Source organism: Procambarus clarkii, chromosome 58 (assembly GCF_040958095.1).
Source record: "Procambarus clarkii isolate CNS0578487 chromosome 58, FALCON_Pclarkii_2.0, whole genome shotgun sequence".
Lineage (NCBI taxonomy): Eukaryota > Metazoa > Arthropoda > Malacostraca > Decapoda > Cambaridae > Procambarus > Procambarus clarkii.
In genome coordinates this window covers 28,583,772-28,600,320 of record NC_091207.1, presented here as the reverse complement: position 1 = coordinate 28,600,320, position 16,549 = coordinate 28,583,772, and the positions used below count along the sequence as shown (strand labels likewise).

At 44.0% G+C, this 16,549-nt stretch overlaps 1 protein-coding gene and 1 long non-coding RNA gene across 2 annotated transcripts; one reads left to right on the top strand and one right to left on the bottom strand.

Annotated features, from left to right (window-relative positions):
* The first annotated feature begins 9,935 nt into the window (after positions 1–9,935).
* LOC138353481 (uncharacterized) lies at positions 9,936–11,392 on the top strand. The gene is made up of 3 exons (XR_011223172.1): positions 9,936–10,016; positions 10,168–10,371; positions 11,184–11,392. It is a non-coding gene; the product is annotated as an uncharacterized lncRNA (long non-coding RNA).
* A 989-nt stretch (positions 11,393–12,381) lies between these two features.
* On the bottom strand, positions 12,382–14,565 carry LOC123765982 (uncharacterized). The gene is made up of 4 exons (XM_045754845.2): positions 14,257–14,565; positions 13,418–13,511; positions 13,068–13,175; positions 12,382–12,765 (listed from the first exon to the last, which is right to left on the bottom strand). Exons 1-4 carry the CDS (start codon positions 14,318–14,320, stop codon positions 12,696–12,698), a joined length of 336 nt encoding a protein of 111 aa, XP_045610801.2. The 5' UTR covers positions 14,321–14,565; the 3' UTR covers positions 12,382–12,695.
* Positions 14,566–16,549: the final 1,984 nt, after the last annotated feature.

Sequence of the window (16,549 nt, the reverse complement as noted above, 5' to 3'; positions counted from 1 at the left end):
TTGCATATGTCCTGGGGACCAGTCAGGCTTGTTCGCATTTGTGTTCCTCACGTGTGCCCCAAAGAATGAGGTGATTTGGTAAAATGCTATGCCCAAGATAACTATCCGAGTGCCGGCGGTGGGGTGGTTCATATAGCCTCGGCTATCACCTCATTATGTCCGGTCGTGATGGTCAAGTGGATTAAGGCGTCTTGTACATACCAGTTGCGTTGCTTCTGGGAGTATGGGTTCGAGTCACTTCTGGGGTGTGAGTTTTCAGTTGCATATGTCCTGGGGACCATTCAGGCTTGTTCGCATTTGTGTTCCTCACGTGTGCCCCAAAGAATGAGGTGATTTGGTAAAATGCTATGCCCAAGATAACTATCCGAGTGCCGGCGGTGGGGTGGTTCATATAGCCTCGGCTATCACCTCATTATGTCCGGTCGTGATGGTCAAGTGGATTAAGGCGTCTTGTACATACCAGTTGCGTTGCTTCTGGGAGTATGGGTTCGAGTCACTTCTGGGGTGTGAGTTTTCAGTTGCATATGTCCTGGGGACCATTCAGGCTTGTTCGCATTTGTGTTCCTCACGTGTGCCCCAAAGAATGAGGTGATTTGGTAAAATGCTATGCCCAAGATAACTATCCGAGTGCCGGCGGTGGGGTGGTTCATATAGCCTCGGCTATCACCTCATTATGTCCGGTCGTGATGGTCAAGTGGATTAAGGCGTCTTGTACATACCAGTTGCGTTGCTTCTGGGAGTATGGGTTCGAGTCACTTCTGGGGTGTGAGTTTTCAGTTGCATATGTCCTGGGGACCATTCAGGCTTGTTCGCATTTGTGTTCCTCACGTGTGCCCCAAAGAATGAGGTGATTTGGTAAAATGCTATGCCCAAGATAACTATCCGAGTGCCGGCGGTGGGGTGGTTCATATAGCCTCGGCTATCACCTCATTATGTCCGGTCGTGATGGTCAAGTGGATTAAGGCGTCTTGTACATACCAGTTGCGTTGCTTCTGGGAGTATGGGTTCGAGTCACTTCTGGGGTGTGAGTTTTCAGTTGCATATGTCCTGGGGACCATTCAGGCTTGTTCGCATTTGTGTTCCTCACGTGTGCCCCAAAGAATGAGGTGATTTGGTAAAATGCTATGCCCAAGATAACTATCCGAGTGCCGGCGGTGGGGTGGTTCATATAGCCTCGGCTATCACCTCATTATGTCCGGTCGTGATGGTCAAGTGGATTAAGGCGTCTTGTACATACCAGTTGCGTTGCTTCTGGGAGTATGGGTTCGAGTCACTTCTGGGGTGTGAGTTTTCAGTTGCATATGTCCTGGGGACCATTCAGGCTTGTTCGCATTTGTGTTCCTCACGTGTGCCCCAAAGAATGAGGTGATTTGGTAAAATGCTATGCCCAAGATAACTATCCGAGTGCCGGCGGTGGGGTGGTTCATATAGCCTCGGCTATCACCTCATTATGTCCGGTCGTGATGGTCAAGTGGATTAAGGCGTCTTGTACATACCAGTTGCGTTGCTTCTGGGAGTATGGGTTCGAGTCACTTCTGGGGTGTGAGTTTTCAGTTGCATATGTCCTGGGGACCATTCAGGCTTGTTCGCATTTGTGTTCCTCACGTGTGCCCCAAAGAATGAGGTGATTTGGTAAAATGCTATGCCCAAGATAACTATCCGAGTGCCGGCGGTGGGGTGGTTCATATAGCCTCGGCTATCACCTCATTATGTCCGGTCGTGATGGTCAAGTGGATTAAGGCGTCTTGTACATACCAGTTGCGTTGCTTCTGGGAGTATGGGTTCGAGTCACTTCTGGGGTGTGAGTTTTCAGTTGCATATGTCCTGGGGACCATTCAGGCTTGTTCGCATTTGTGTTCCTCACGTGTGCCCCAAAGAATGAGGTGATTTGGTAAAATGCTATGCCCAAGATAACTATCCGAGTGCCGGCGGTGGGGTGGTTCATATAGCCTCGGCTATCACCTCATTATGTCCGGTCGTGATGGTCAAGTGGATTAAGGCGTCTTGTACATACCAGTTGCATTGCTTCTGGGAGTATGGGTTCGAGTCACTTCTGGGGTGTGAGTTTTCAGTTGCATATGTCCTGGGGACCATTCAGGCTTGTTCGCATTTGTGTTCCTCACGTGTGCCCCAAAGAATGAGGTGATTTGGTAAAATGCTATGCCCAAGATAACTATCCGAGTGCCGGCGGTGGGGTGGTTCATATAGCCTCGGCTATCACCTCATTATGTCCGGTCGTGATGGTCAAGTGGATTAAGGCGTCTTGTACATACCAGTTGCGTTGCTTCTGGGAGTATGGGTTCGAGTCACTTCTGGGGTGTGAGTTTTCAGTTGCATATGTCCTGGGGACCATTCAGGCTTGTTCGCATTTGTGTTCCTCACGTGTGCCCCAAAGAATGAGGTGATTTGGTAAAATGCTATGCCCAAGATAACTATCCGAGTGCCGGCGGTGGGGTGGTTCATATAGCCTCGGCTATCACCTCATTATGTCCGGTCGTGATGGTCAAGTGGATTAAGGCGTCTTGTACATACCAGTTGCGTTGCTTCTGGGAGTATGGGTTCGAGTCACTTCTGGGGTGTGAGTTTTCAGTTGCATATGTCCTGGGGACCATTCAGGCTTGTTCGCATTTGTGTTCCTCACGTGTGCCCCAAAGAATGAGGTGATTTGGTAAAATGCTATGCCCAAGATAACTATCCGAGTGCCGGCGGTGGGGTGGTTCATATAGCCTCGGCTATCACCTCATTATGTCCGGTCGTGATGGTCAAGTGGATTAAGGCGTCTTGTACATACCAGTTGCGTTGCTTCTGGGAGTATGGGTTCGAGTCACTTCTGGGGTGTGAGTTTTCAGTTGCATATGTCCTGGGGACCATTCAGGCTTGTTCGCATTTGTGTTCCTCACGTGTGCCCCAAAGAATGAGGTGATTTGGTAAAATGCTATGCCCAAGATAACTATCCGAGTGCCGGCGGTGGGGTGGTTCATATAGCCTCGGCTATCACCTCATTATGTCCGGTCGTGATGGTCAAGTGGATTAAGGCGTCTTGTACATACCAGTTGCGTTGCTTCTGGGAGTATGGGTTCGAGTCACTTCTGGGGTGTGAGTTTTCAGTTGCATATGTCCTGGGGACCATTCAGGCTTGTTCGCATTTGTGTTCCTCACGTGTGCCCCAAAGAATGAGGTGATTTGGTAAAATGCTATGCCCAAGATAACTATCCGAGTGCCGGCGGTGGGGTGGTTCATATAGCCTCGGCTATCACCTCATTATGTCCGGTCGTGATGGTCAAGTGGATTAAGGCGTCTTGTACATACCAGTTGCGTTGCTTCTGGGAGTATGGGTTCGAGTCACTTCTGGGGTGTGAGTTTTCAGTTGCATATGTCCTGGGGACCATTCAGGCTTGTTCGCATTTGTGTTCCTCACGTGTGCCCCAAAGAATGAGGTGATTTGGTAAAATGCTATGCCCAAGATAACTATCCGAGTGCCGGCGGTGGGGTGGTTCATATAGCCTCGGCTATCACCTCATTATGTCCGGTCGTGATGGTCAAGTGGATTAAGGCGTCTTGTACATACCAGTTGCGTTGCTTCTGGGAGTATGGGTTCGAGTCACTTCTGGGGTGTGAGTTTTCAGTTGCATATGTCCTGGGGACCATTCAGGCTTGTTCGCATATATATATATATATATATATATATATATATAATGTCGTACCTAGTAGCCAGAACGTACTTCTAGGCCTACTATGCAAGGCCTGATTTGCCTAATAGGCCGAGTGATTTTCGTTATTTTAAATAAATTGTTTCCAAATGGTTTATTTGAATTATTAATATTATATTAAATTAGAAACATAAAGTATTGACTCAGTTATGTTAGTTTATGTTAGGTTAAGATAGGTTAGGTTAGGGAAGGTTGGTTAGGTTCGGTCATATATCTACGTTAATTTTAACTCCTATAAAAAAAATGAACTCATACATAATGAAATGGGTAGCTTTATCATTTCATAAAAAAATTTAGAGAAAATATACAAATTCAGGAAAACTTGGCTTATTAGACAAATCGGGCCTTGCATAGTAGGCCGAATACGACGTTCTGGCTACTAGGTAGCCATATATATATATATATATATATATATATATATATATATATATATATATATATATATATATATGTATATATATATATATATATATATATATATATATATATATATATATATATATATATATATATATATATATATATATATATATATATATATATATATATATATACCTAGTAGCTAGAGCGTCGTATTCGGCCTACTATGCAAGGCCCGATTTGCCTAATAAGCCAAATTTTCCTGAATTTGTATATTTTTCTCATTTTTTTCTCATCCTCTTTTGTCCGGTCGTGTTATTCGAGTGGTTAAGGGATCCTGTACATCAGTTGCATTGCTTCTGGCATTATGGGTTCAAGGCACTTTTGGGGTGCGAGTTTTCAGTGGTATATATGTCTGGAGACCATTCAGGCTTATTCGCATTTGTGTTCCTCAAAAGTGCCCCAAAGAATGAGGTGATTTGATAAAATACCATGCCCAAGATTACCAACCGAGTGCCGGCGTGGGGATGGAAATAGCCTCGACTACCATCCTCTTTTGTCCGGTTGTGTTGGTCGAGTGGTTAAGGGATCCTGTACATCAGTTGCATTGCTTCTGGCAGTATGTGTTCGAGTCACTTCTGGGGTGTGAATTTTCAGTGGCATATATGCCTGGAGACCGTTCAGGCTTGTTTGCATTTATGTGACGCATTTATGCAGCGCCTCCTGGAGTTCTGCTGCCGTCTTGATCTCTGCATCACCAATTCCTTCTTCGATACCAAGCCCCAGCATAAGGTTTCCTGGAGACACCCCAGGTCTAAGCATTGGCACCAACTCGACCTGGTGCTTACGGGGCGTAACAATCTGAGAAACGTCAAACTGACCCCCAGCTTCCAGAGCGCAGATTGTGACACCGACCACTTTCTCGTAGTTTGCAGAGCAAAGTTCCAGCCCCAGAAAATCCACAGACCAAAGAAGGATGGAAGACCACACATTAACGTAAACAAGACCCGTGACCTTCACAAGGTGTAGGAATTCACTGCGGCGCTGGTAAATGCCCTTCCTGTACCACCCTGAGATTGCGAAAATGAGAGGTGGTCACATCTCGTAGGCACTATTTTCAACACTGCTATGTCCACCTTCGGTAAGAGGCAGAACAAGTCAGCAGATTCGTTCGAGGCCAGTGCATAGGAACTGTTACCCCTCGTAGAGGAAAAGAGAGGAGCTCTCTCATCCTGCAAGAACCTGCCCTCAGAAAGGAACTACAGGCCCTCTATACTGCCCGCAGTAGAGTTCAACAAACTGTGAGGCACTGTGCTAACGATTACTGGCTTCGACTCTTTTTCAGTATCCAGACTGTGGCCACTTTCGGCAACATAAAAGGCATGTACGAAGTGGTCAAACAGGCAACAGGCCCTACACAAAACAGGACGGCTCCTCCAAAGTCAGCCATTGGAGAGATCATTAAAGACCGTGATCAACAGATGAATCACTGGGTGGAACATTACTCCGAACTCTACTCCAGAGAGAACTTGGTCAGCGTAGAGGCTTTGGATGCTATCGAATGCCTGCCCATCATGGAAGAACTTGATCTTGAACCAACTGTGGAAGAAGTTGAGAAAGCGCTGGATTCACTTTCCTCAGGGAAGGCCCCAGGAGACGACGGGATTCCGCTTGAAGTTCTCAAGTGCGCTCGTTGAACACTTAAACTGAGCTACATGAACTTCTGTGCCAGTGCTGGAGGGACGGCTCGGTGCCACAAGACATGAGAGATGCAAACATCATCACTCTCTACAAAAATAAAGGTGACAAAAGTGATAACTATAAGTGATAAAAGGTGACAACTATCGCGGCATCTCCCTCCTCAGCGTCGTTGGCAAACTCTTCGCCAAGGTCGTCTTGGTCAGGCTCCAGATTCTTGCCGAAAGAGTGTACCCCGAGTCACAGTGTGGTTTCCGAGCAGAGAGGTCGACCACTGACATGGTGTTCTCCCTGAGACAGCTTTAAGAAAAGTGCAGGGAGCAGAGAAAAGTCGTGTACATCGCTTTCATTGACCTTACAAAGGCCTTCAACTTCGTGTACCGGGACGGACTCTTCAAGATCTTGGCCAAAATTGGCTGTCCACCCATCCTACTCAGCATGATACAATCGTTCCACAAGGACATGAAGGGGACAGTCGTATACGACGGCTCAACATCTGAACCATTCAACATCAACAGTGGTGTTAAACAGGGGTGCGTTCTTGTTCCAACCCTGTTCGGCATCTTCTTCGCGATCCTCGTCAAGCATGCCTTTTGAACAACCACAGAAGGCATCTATCTCCGAACAAGATCTGATGGAAAGCTCTATAATCTATCCAGACTCCGAGTAAAGACAAAAGTACAGATGCAAATCCTCAGTGAGTTCATCTTCGCCGACGACACAGCGATCACCACACACACAACAGAAGGCCTGCAACAGCTATGCAACCGCTTTGCCGCAGCCTGTTCTGCATTCGGCCTGACAATAAGCCTGAAGAAGACACAGGTGACAGAACAAGATGTCAATGAGGTACCCTGTATAAATATAGCAGACAATATGCTGGAGGCAGTTCACGAGTTTGTGTACCTGGGCTCCACAATCTCAGACACCCTTTCCCTGGATACGGAGCTCAATAGGCGTATCGGGAAGGCCGCAACACTGGCCAGGCTCACAAAGCTCATTTGGGAAAATGCCAAACTGACAGTGCACACCAAGGCACAAGTCTACATGGCATGTGTGGTGAGTACACCTCTACGGCTCGGAATCCTGGACCCTGCGCTCTCGCCAGGAGAGACGGCTCAATACCTTTCACATGCGGAACCTGAGGCACATCCTTGACATCACGTGGAAAGACCACGTCACTAACAACACAGTACTCGAGAGAACAGGAGTCCCTTTAATGTTCACTCTCCTGAAGCAGAGAGGCATGCGATGGCTGGGACATGTCACACGCATGGTCGATGGCCGCATACCGACCTCTTGTATGGAGAACTGGCATCAGGAAGGAGACCCACCGGAAGACATCAGCTGCGTTTCAAAGAGGCCTGCAAACGCGACCTCAAGCAGATGAACATCGACATCTACACTTAGGAGGCAGCAGCTGCGGACAGATCTGCCTGGAGATACAAAGTGCAGAAGGGACTCCGGCAATTCGAGGATGAACTGAAGAGGCAGGCGGAGGATAATAGACTTCAGAGGAGGTCTCGATCACTGTCAGACGCACCCGCTTCGGCGTTTATCTGCGCTCGCTTCAATCGGGACTGTCATTCTCGGGTTGGCCTTCACAGCCACAGCAGGCTCTGCATCCAACTACACTACAACAACTAGACACCCAGGGCACAACTCCATAACCCCACGGGATTGACGGATGCCTACTACTACTACATATTATATATATATATATAGGGATGCCTAGGGATGCATTTCACAAGGTCACTCTTACATTCTCCAGGACTAGTTTACCATTTTTAGCACTCCCTTATATTCTCTTTGGGTGAGGTGGTAAAGAACAAGTGGATAAATGGCATAAGATAGTGAATATTGGAAGGGTATTAAATGTGGCAACAAGGGCAGCTCATGTGCTTGTGGCTGCTTGTGTTCCTAAGGCGGGGTCATTTGATCCTGTCTCTGCATTGGCTCGGGGTCTTGAAACAGGTAGAATGTAATTATGTTCACTGGTTGTTGATTGCTGGCCTGGAATGTTTTATGTGTAGTGCCTTGCTGATGGCCAGTCTTCTGTTTTCGTTATACCTGTCGATTATTTCAGTGTTGCTTGTTAAGATGTCTCTGGTGATGGTCTGGTTGAGTGAGGAAATTCTATGCTCCTTAATGGAGCCCTGTTGCTTTTGCATTGTTAATCGCCTAGAGAGAGACTTGTCTCTCTCTAGTATATACGTCTTTATATACAGGCAAGACGCTGTTGTCTTGCCTGTATACTAAGATCTTTGGGGCTGACAAGTCCCCGAATGGGCATGTAAATGCATAGACGAAGTTGGTTTCTCTTAAGGTGTTTTGCTTTGTGTCTGGAGAATTCTTCACAAGTAGTTGGCCGTCATTCTTTTTTTGTAATATATTCTTAGTTGTATCTTTTGATTGGTGTCTGTGGGGGTTAACATTCCTATCAATAATATCTTTAAGGACTCTTTCCTCCATATCATAAGTCGTGGAAAAAAAATTCCAGTAAAATAATTTGATTGGGGAGTACGGGTGTTGTGCTGAATGCTTCTTCATAGGTTGCATGGCGTGTCACCTTTCTTTTAATGACGCCTTCAACATAACTGTTAGAAAAGCCATTATTGACCAGGATCTGCCTTGCTCTAGTTAATTCCTCGTCGACCTGCTTCCAATTAAGAGCTGTGAGTGAGAGCTCGGTTGACATAGGCGTTGACAACACTTGCACCTCTCCGGGCAGTCACTGTTAGCATTAAGGCACATTAAGGGCACATTCCTATTTTCGTGTCCTTAGTGTAGACTGCAATATGAAAGCCTCAATTCCTTTCCGCGGCTGTTACATCTAGAAAAGGCAGCATCGCATCACTCTCCTTCTCATAAGTGAAACTTAATATCGAAGGACGTTTGCAGCAGTTGAAGGAGGCATTCGACCAAAATTCGGTGTTAAGTTTCGGTGTTAATGACAGCCGACGCGTGAGAGGAGAGGTGGGTATTAGAGAAGAGAAGAAGCTGGAAGAGAGAAGCTGAAGTAGGAGAAAAGTATCCGGGCTTGTCTCAACTGCTTCACTGCTCCACTGCTTCACTGATCAATGGTGCAAGTAGTATTTTTTTGTGGAATTTCTTTCTTTCATCATCATTGCTCTTTCTTGATGTTTGTAAGTTATCAATGAACAGTTCTTATGCTTGTCCTTCGTGGGTTTATGTTTCAGACATTGACATTGCTGTGCTGTTGTTAGCGTCTTGGTCACTGTTAGTCCAAGATGGTGGTTGTTCTGAGTGATCAGGTGTGACTTCCAGAGTTATTTGGGTTTCTGAGTGTGAGAGTTACTGAGCAGGTCCCGTCCACTTGCTGAGTGTGAGGTTATGAGTCCCTGCCACTTGCTGAGTGTGAGGTTATAAGTCCCGCCCACCTGTTGAGTGTGAGGTTATAGTCCCGCCCACCTGTTGAGTGTGAGGTTATGAGTCCCTGCCACTGGCTGAGTGTGAGGTTATGAGTCCCTGCCACTTGTTTAGTGTGAGGTTATGAGTCCCGCCCACCTGTTGAGTGTGAGTCTGTCTCTCTCTCTCTCTGTCTCTGTCTCTGTCTCTGTCTGTCTCTCTCTCTCTCTGTCTCTGTCAATAAAAATAATTGGTTTAGGAACGGTGTAGAATTATGGAACAAATTACCAGGTCACATAATTGACATGGGATCGCTGGATTGCTTTGAGCAAGGGATGGACATGTATGATAATAATTTTATTTGAATATAACCAGGAGTTCCCTTGTAAGGGCCAATACGCCTTCTGCAGTTCCTTTATTGTGATATTCTTATGAAGGCTGGCAATCCAATTTGGTCAGCTGTAAAGACACTAAGACCCCCAGATCTGATGGTAAGAGTACTTATTTCCACAGAGTCAAGTGGAAGTTTAATGATGATTTTCCAGCATGAACTTCAGAAGCGTGTGTTGCTTACTTAGTTCAGTGCTGCTGGGGGACGAAGGTGAACTTGCCTCACCTCAGAAGGTGAGAAACCTTAGAGAGAGAGAGAGAAACCCCTTGTGAGAAGGTTGAAGGCATCCGGAATAGCAATTTTTCCCCTCTAGTGTTTTCTTTATATTCAATTCATTGGTGTGCAAAAGCTGAACTGGATTTTAATTATATAATATTATCATGTGTAATTGAATATTCTTTTTTTCCAGGGTTTTCCCTATAGTACTTGGAATGGGAAGAACGTTGGACAAGGACTTTGTACTAAGTGGCTACTTAATTCCTAAAGGGGTGTGTTGCCTTCACTGTAATAAAGTGAACGTTCGCTTCATTTCCATATGAATATTGTGAAACATTGCCCTAAAAGGTCACTTTACATCAGCGTATAATAATGCATGTGTTATCTGTTTCATTAACTCGACACGTTTCTGGCGGCGCCCAGTGGATGGTGGCTATGCTCGGCATGCTGATGGGCTGGGACGAGTCCTTGTTCCCGCGGGCAAAGGAGTTTATTCCTGAGCGTTGGTTGAGGCACAAGCCCCTTGGCCCCATCCATCCCTATGCCACCCTGCCCTTTGGTGCTGGTACCAGGATGTGTATTGGTCGCCGCATTGCTGAGCAAAAAATGTTCACTTTTATCGCGAGGGTAAGTCATCCAGTAGTGTCTCGCTAAAGTAAGTCGTCCAGTTGTGTCTCGCTAGAATTAGTCACCCAAAAATGTTTCTCTGCGCCAAGTAATCCAAGAATGGAGAACTCTTTCAATAAGACATGGAGTAATCGTTTTCGAGAAGACAAACACAGAACAACAAAAATAATTTGTTGTATTTAAGTGTTATCTATTGAAAGAAATGTTTTCGTTTTCTGTTAATGGCACTTGGAAAGTGTATTTTGTGATAGACTAAAGAAATATATTTATATTACAAAGTGAATAAGATTATAATTTAATAATTCATTGTGTCGGGGGACACGTAACCATTGTATATATACATGTTAGGCTTATATCGAGGTCCCCCCCCCCCAAGGGTGGGGGGGGGGGTACTTCGACCCTCCCTAGGATGCAGCCCCACAACAAGCTGATTAACCTATTTACAGTAGGTGAACAGGGAAATTATGGAATTGGAAACGCAGCTAATCATTTCCCTTCCGTTCGGAATCCGAACCCGGAATTAAAGATTTAGTCGAGAGCGAATCCGACTGTACTTCCGGGACCCTATAAATAATGATCTGCTAATTTAAAGTCTCGTGGCTTTTGTGAGGAAGATCTGCTAATTATCTGTTATGTCGAAATATACCCTAAAAATTGGGTTTGTTTTCCTGGTGAATCAGCCATGCTCCGTAGATCCAATTTGAAGAATTGAGTGGTTCTCTTTGTTGACTCGAAGAGAAGAAATAGCATTTACAAATATTAGTTTCCTTAAAAGAATGATTGTTTGATTAATAAATGTTATTCCTGTACAGGCCATGCAACGCTTCACTGTTGGTTATGAGTATGAAGACCTGGAACTCGTCAGTCGCCTCGTGTTCATTCCGTCACGGCCTCTCAAGTTCACCTTCACTCAGAGGAACTGATAGTGACCCTTGGATGACCCACAACACACATGCATATGACAGTATTGACTACTGTGAGTGACGAGTATTTATCAATAAAGAAAACTGTGGCTATCATAACTGAGATTCTGTACTTATTTTCCTTTAAGATAAATTACAAACTACATTGAAACACTACTATACACATCCCAGTGCTCTGTAAATCTTGATAATTCAATTATTGGTGATACAATTAGCAATGATACACTTATTGGTGGTACAATTAGTGAGATACAATTATTGGTGGTATAATTATTGAAGTGTCTTCTGTGTTGGCATCGTTATATTCCGGTCTTGTCCTTAATAATTATTGATATATTCATTAATGTGTATATCAACCATCATCGACTATGCAGCGGGTTGACCGCTGGATGTAATGAACTTGAGTCGAGGACGGGTTGTTTACAGAGTTGTAATTCGAACAGAGGTTGTCAACGAAGCACTGTTCGAGAAATATTCGAAAGTCCTCACTTGTGAGAGTCGTGTGTAAGACATTTTTCTATTAATAAACAGGGGGTTTGGCGACTGGATTAACAAGCTTTTGGCCTTTGTTGATTAGGGCAGGCTGTGATGAGGGCAGGCTGTGATGAGGGCAGGCTGTGATGATTCAGGCAAGCATCTCGGCACTATAGTGTGTAAAGATTAATGTAAATGTATACAGGAATCCATCGTTGACTTGCTTTATTAATTGTGTATTGTGTATAGACGCTGCGAAGTCCGGAGTACACTTAAGATATCAACGAATTAAAGTTGGTATAAAGTTATATTAAGTTATAATGTATTAAAGTTATATCAACGGTGTTGAGCTTAAGGCCTACCAACGGTGGGAGGGTTACTAAGGTAAATTCATTAATATACCGAACAACCAAGAAGTATACTTTATAACCGAGAATAATTCAGGTTTGCATCTGTTTAGTGTCATAAAGTGTAAGTTTGAGCATTATTATAAATAGTTTACCTCCGTAGTCATCAGCAAATGTTTCTCTAAAAAGATTTAATCAAAACATGTTGTAGTCTTTTGCTAATTATAATAAATATTAAAGTTATTTGTGAGAAATAAATTAGAAAATTTTGCCTTCATTGATAAACTTTATTCAACAGAAATATAATACATGTAAATATCAATATCTAAAGCATTATAAAATTGAAGTTCATAATGGCTTAGTACAACAAATCAAAATTAATTTTGTACAGTAGGATTCAAACTTGTATTAAACTTCATCGCTAACTAACCTAACCAGTTGTGGCTCCGGACAAAGACGCTCTATAAGAGGCGTTGACAGGACTAGTTAGACACGGGTCTCTGGAGGTCCTCTAGTGATACTGGAGAGGAACGCTGGCATCTTAAGAACACTCAACTTTCACTTCTTCACAAGACGTTATTTACAAGTTCTCTGTGGCTCTCCTCTTCCGGTCGAACGTGTGACTGAAACCAAGTCCAAAACTGTTGGACCTGTTGGAAATAGTTTTGCTTTAACATTTAAATGAGAAATAATAATTAATGAAGGTTCTTCACGAGACAAACTCTGAGCTGCGATGAAAATATCAAATATAATCTTACGAGGAAATGCAGACTTTATAACACTTATAAACTGTATATGAATACATGACAGAATCTATAGTAATGACACTGGCGGATGTTGTAATGGGCATTTGCACATGTTTACAGTGAAGGGTGTAGCAGGTGTTTAGACTGAAGGGTGTAACAGGTGTTAACAGCGAAGTGTGACGAGAACAGCTGGAAGAGAGGCCTACCTGCCGCCTCCACCCCGGGAGTGTTGAACACCGGCGGTGAAGGAGGTCTGTTTGTTGGGCTTATACACGTAACTCAAACTGGCTCCCACGTTCCTCTCGCTCCCAAGGCTGCATCATGGTATACAAATTACTACATTATCTGTGCTACTGTATAATTTATTGTACAGAATCTTTGTTTATATGATCTATATATAGATAAATATTTATAAAAAATATACTGTACTAAATTAACGAAGATGAATTTGTCCATTTTACTGTTTATATATTTCAAATTTGAGTTAAAATACTGAGCCAAAGTGTACCAACAGTTTACAAAAACAATGATAAACAGTGGAATATGGTTGTCTTACCCGGGAACTTTGGTGCGGTCAACACTGAGGCCGCCTTGGATTGTGTGTGTCGAAGGTGTGACCCAAGTTGATGGTAGCGCTGTCTCGCAGAGCCCTACAACACATGCAACATATCATACGTTATAGTCCCCTGACCCTTGAAATACACTGAACACACCCCATGTTCCGTGGAACATGAGATATAGTTCGTGGAACACATCCCATGTTCCACGACCCCTTCAACATACAGAACAATTCCCTTACATATCTTGTCCCTTATACTAGTAGGAGGTACCCAGTTGCATCATTTAAGTATAGGGTGCTCGTGGAATGCAAATCTGCTATAAGAACATTCATTTTGCATATCAATATCTGATTTTTTATAATTATGTACACATAATGTAACTGTATGGACTCCAAGGCCACTATTTCATTTACGCAGATTTCAGTGGGTTCCCCATTTGAGCCCTGATCCCGTAAAGGGGAGCAATAGGGCCAACCCTGACCCCTCTGTGTTGGCCAATCCCTTCCACTTAACCATGTAACTGAGTTACTTGGTAACTGGTAGGGTTACATGGTAACTGATAGGGGTTACATGGTAACTGGTAGGGTTACATGGTAACTGATAGGGGTTACATGGTAACTGGTAGGGTTACATAGTAAGCTACCAGGTGAGTTTAGCACCAAGCGACTGGCCTCCAACCTAGGACAGACTGTCAAAAAGAAATCTTTTATTGATGTAGATATAAAAGACTTCTCTCCAAAACCCTTATTGTTTCTATATAAGCAGTGAGCCGGTGTGTGATCTCCAATTCGTTACACAAGTATAATATATTAAGCTGTGAGGAGAGTCCACTTACCCACCACCCAGGCGTTCAGTGTTGGCGGATCCGGATACTGTGGTCTGTCGCTTTCTTCGTTCATGACTCAAACCATCTTCACCAGAGTTTAGGGACGGTTCTCGTCCCTCGACTTGCACCAAATATGAATCAAGCTCCTCGTCCGACGTGTAAATTGGCGCCAGATTGGTATCTTGTGTTGGTGTGTTGGTGAGCTGCAGTGACGAGCCCTGGAGGGGGCTGCCTGTCACCACTGCTAGGAGCAGGGCGCTCACTGTGAATGTTGTCTGCATGTTAAACTCTTGCTGAGGACAGTGGTGATGGACTCTCGGCTCCAGCAGGTTATATACTCCTGGACAAATTGTGGGAAATACCCCTCAACCAACAACAGCAAAATGATTTGTTGTCATTGTCTGATCGTGTCATTGACTGTGAAACGTAACAATCTGTCCTGCTTGGAGTTCCCGTCACTATTTTCCCAGAATTATTGAAACGTTCCCTCTGCTGAAGGAAAAAAAATATTTTAAGATTTTTTGGAAGGCAATCATCGACTTGTATATATTTATTAATTTCATAGTATATTATCATTGTACATGTTTATGTAAAATGTTAAGAGTGTATGGAAGCATTATAACCTTGACTACGATAATGCGTATATTTCTAGATATTTTGAGAGGCAATCATCAGCTTATATCTCTCTATTCATGTCGAAGTACATTGCAAGTAATATAAGTTTGTAGACAATTTTGAATATAAATAAGGGGAGAAGGAAGTAATTAAGGAATCTACATGACAGCATTTTAACTTAGACTAATAATGGCGAAGGAAACAGGCTGGCAATAGTAAGTTATTTAACAAATAATACAATTCAAGTCAAATAACTCCTCAGATCCAGATGAAGTATTTGACAGTATTAGGGTATTTGAAGTATTAGGGTTCTCTAAAAATGGAAAAAAAAGACCCGAGAGAGCCCTTGTCTTGCATATTCATTAGACTCGGGCAAGTTATCAGAGTTGTGGAAGGATGTAAGGGTGATTCATTCTCGATTTTTGACAAGGATGAGAGATCAATTTCATCTAATTTGTCGTCCAATTAACTTAATGTTTATTCTGAAGAAACTTGCTTGAAGCGATAACTGCAAAAGCCATTTGTTTACATCTTGAGAAACAAAGATCATTGGAGGATTCACAACACGGCTTTCCAAAGTGTCGTTCATGTTTAACCAACTTTGACTCGTCTCTTGTAGATTTCAAGCACTTGAGATGGAAAGAATTGTGATTACTACCATCTCCACCCACTATCACCACCCACGGGACCAAAGAGCCAGAGCTCAACCCCCGCAAACACACCTAGATGAGTACGTATACAGACAGACAGACAGACAGACAGACAGACAGACAGACAGAACCAACACACACACACACACACACACACACACACACACACACACACACACACACACACACAGCACTAAGTGTGCCACTCTCTATGGTGTATAACAGGTCACTGGAAACAGGAGACTTACCAGAAAGTTGGAAGACAGCTAACGTGGTCCCAATATACAAAAAGGGTGACAGGCAAGAGGCACTGAATTACAGGCCAGTTTCCTTAACTTGTATACCATGCAAGGTGCTGGAGAAGATCGTGAGGAAAAGGCTCGTAGAGCATCTGGAGGGAAATAACTTTGTAACGCACCACCAACATGGGTTCAGAGATGGTAAATCGTGCCTCACAGGGTTAATAGAATTTTATGACCAGGCAACGAAAATTAGGCAGGAAAGAGAAGGGTGGGCCGACTGCATTTTCCTGGATTGCCAAAAAGCCTTCGACACAGTACCCCATAAAAGGCTGTTAAAAAGTTGGAGCAACAGGCAGGAGTAAAGGGAAGGTGCTCCAGTGGATAAGGGAGTACTTAAGCAACAGGAAACAGCGAGTAACGGTGAGGGGGAAGACATCAGAGTGGCGAGATGTCACCAGCGGAGTCCCACAGGGCTCAGTACTTGGACCCATCCTGTTTCTAATATATGTGAACGATCTTCCAGAGGGTATAGACTCATTCCTCTCGATGTTTGCTGATGATGCAAAAATTATGAGAAGAATCAAGACGGATGAAGATAGGCAGAGACTACAGGATGACCTGGATAAACTGGAGGAATGGTCTAGAAAATGGCTGCTGAAGTTCAACTCTGGAAAGTGTAAGGTGATGAAATTAGGCGAAGGGAGCAGGAGGCTGAACACAAGGTATCATCTGGGAGGGGAAATCCTGCAAGAATCAAATAGAGAGAAGGATCTGGGGGTTGATATCACACCGAAC

Coding starts and splice junctions, on each gene's coding strand:
- LOC123765982 (XM_045754845.2), bottom strand. CDS start 14,320: ATGAACGAAGAAAGCGACAGACCACAGTATCCGGATCCGCCAACACTG. Junction 13,512..14,256: donor ACTGAACGCCTGGGTGGTGG/GTAAGTGGACTC, acceptor CATGTGTTGTAG/GGCTCTGCGAGACAGCGCTA. Junction 13,176..13,417: donor GACCGCACCAAAGTTCCCGG/GTAAGACAACCA, acceptor ACCATGATGCAG/CCTTGGGAGCGAGAGGAACG.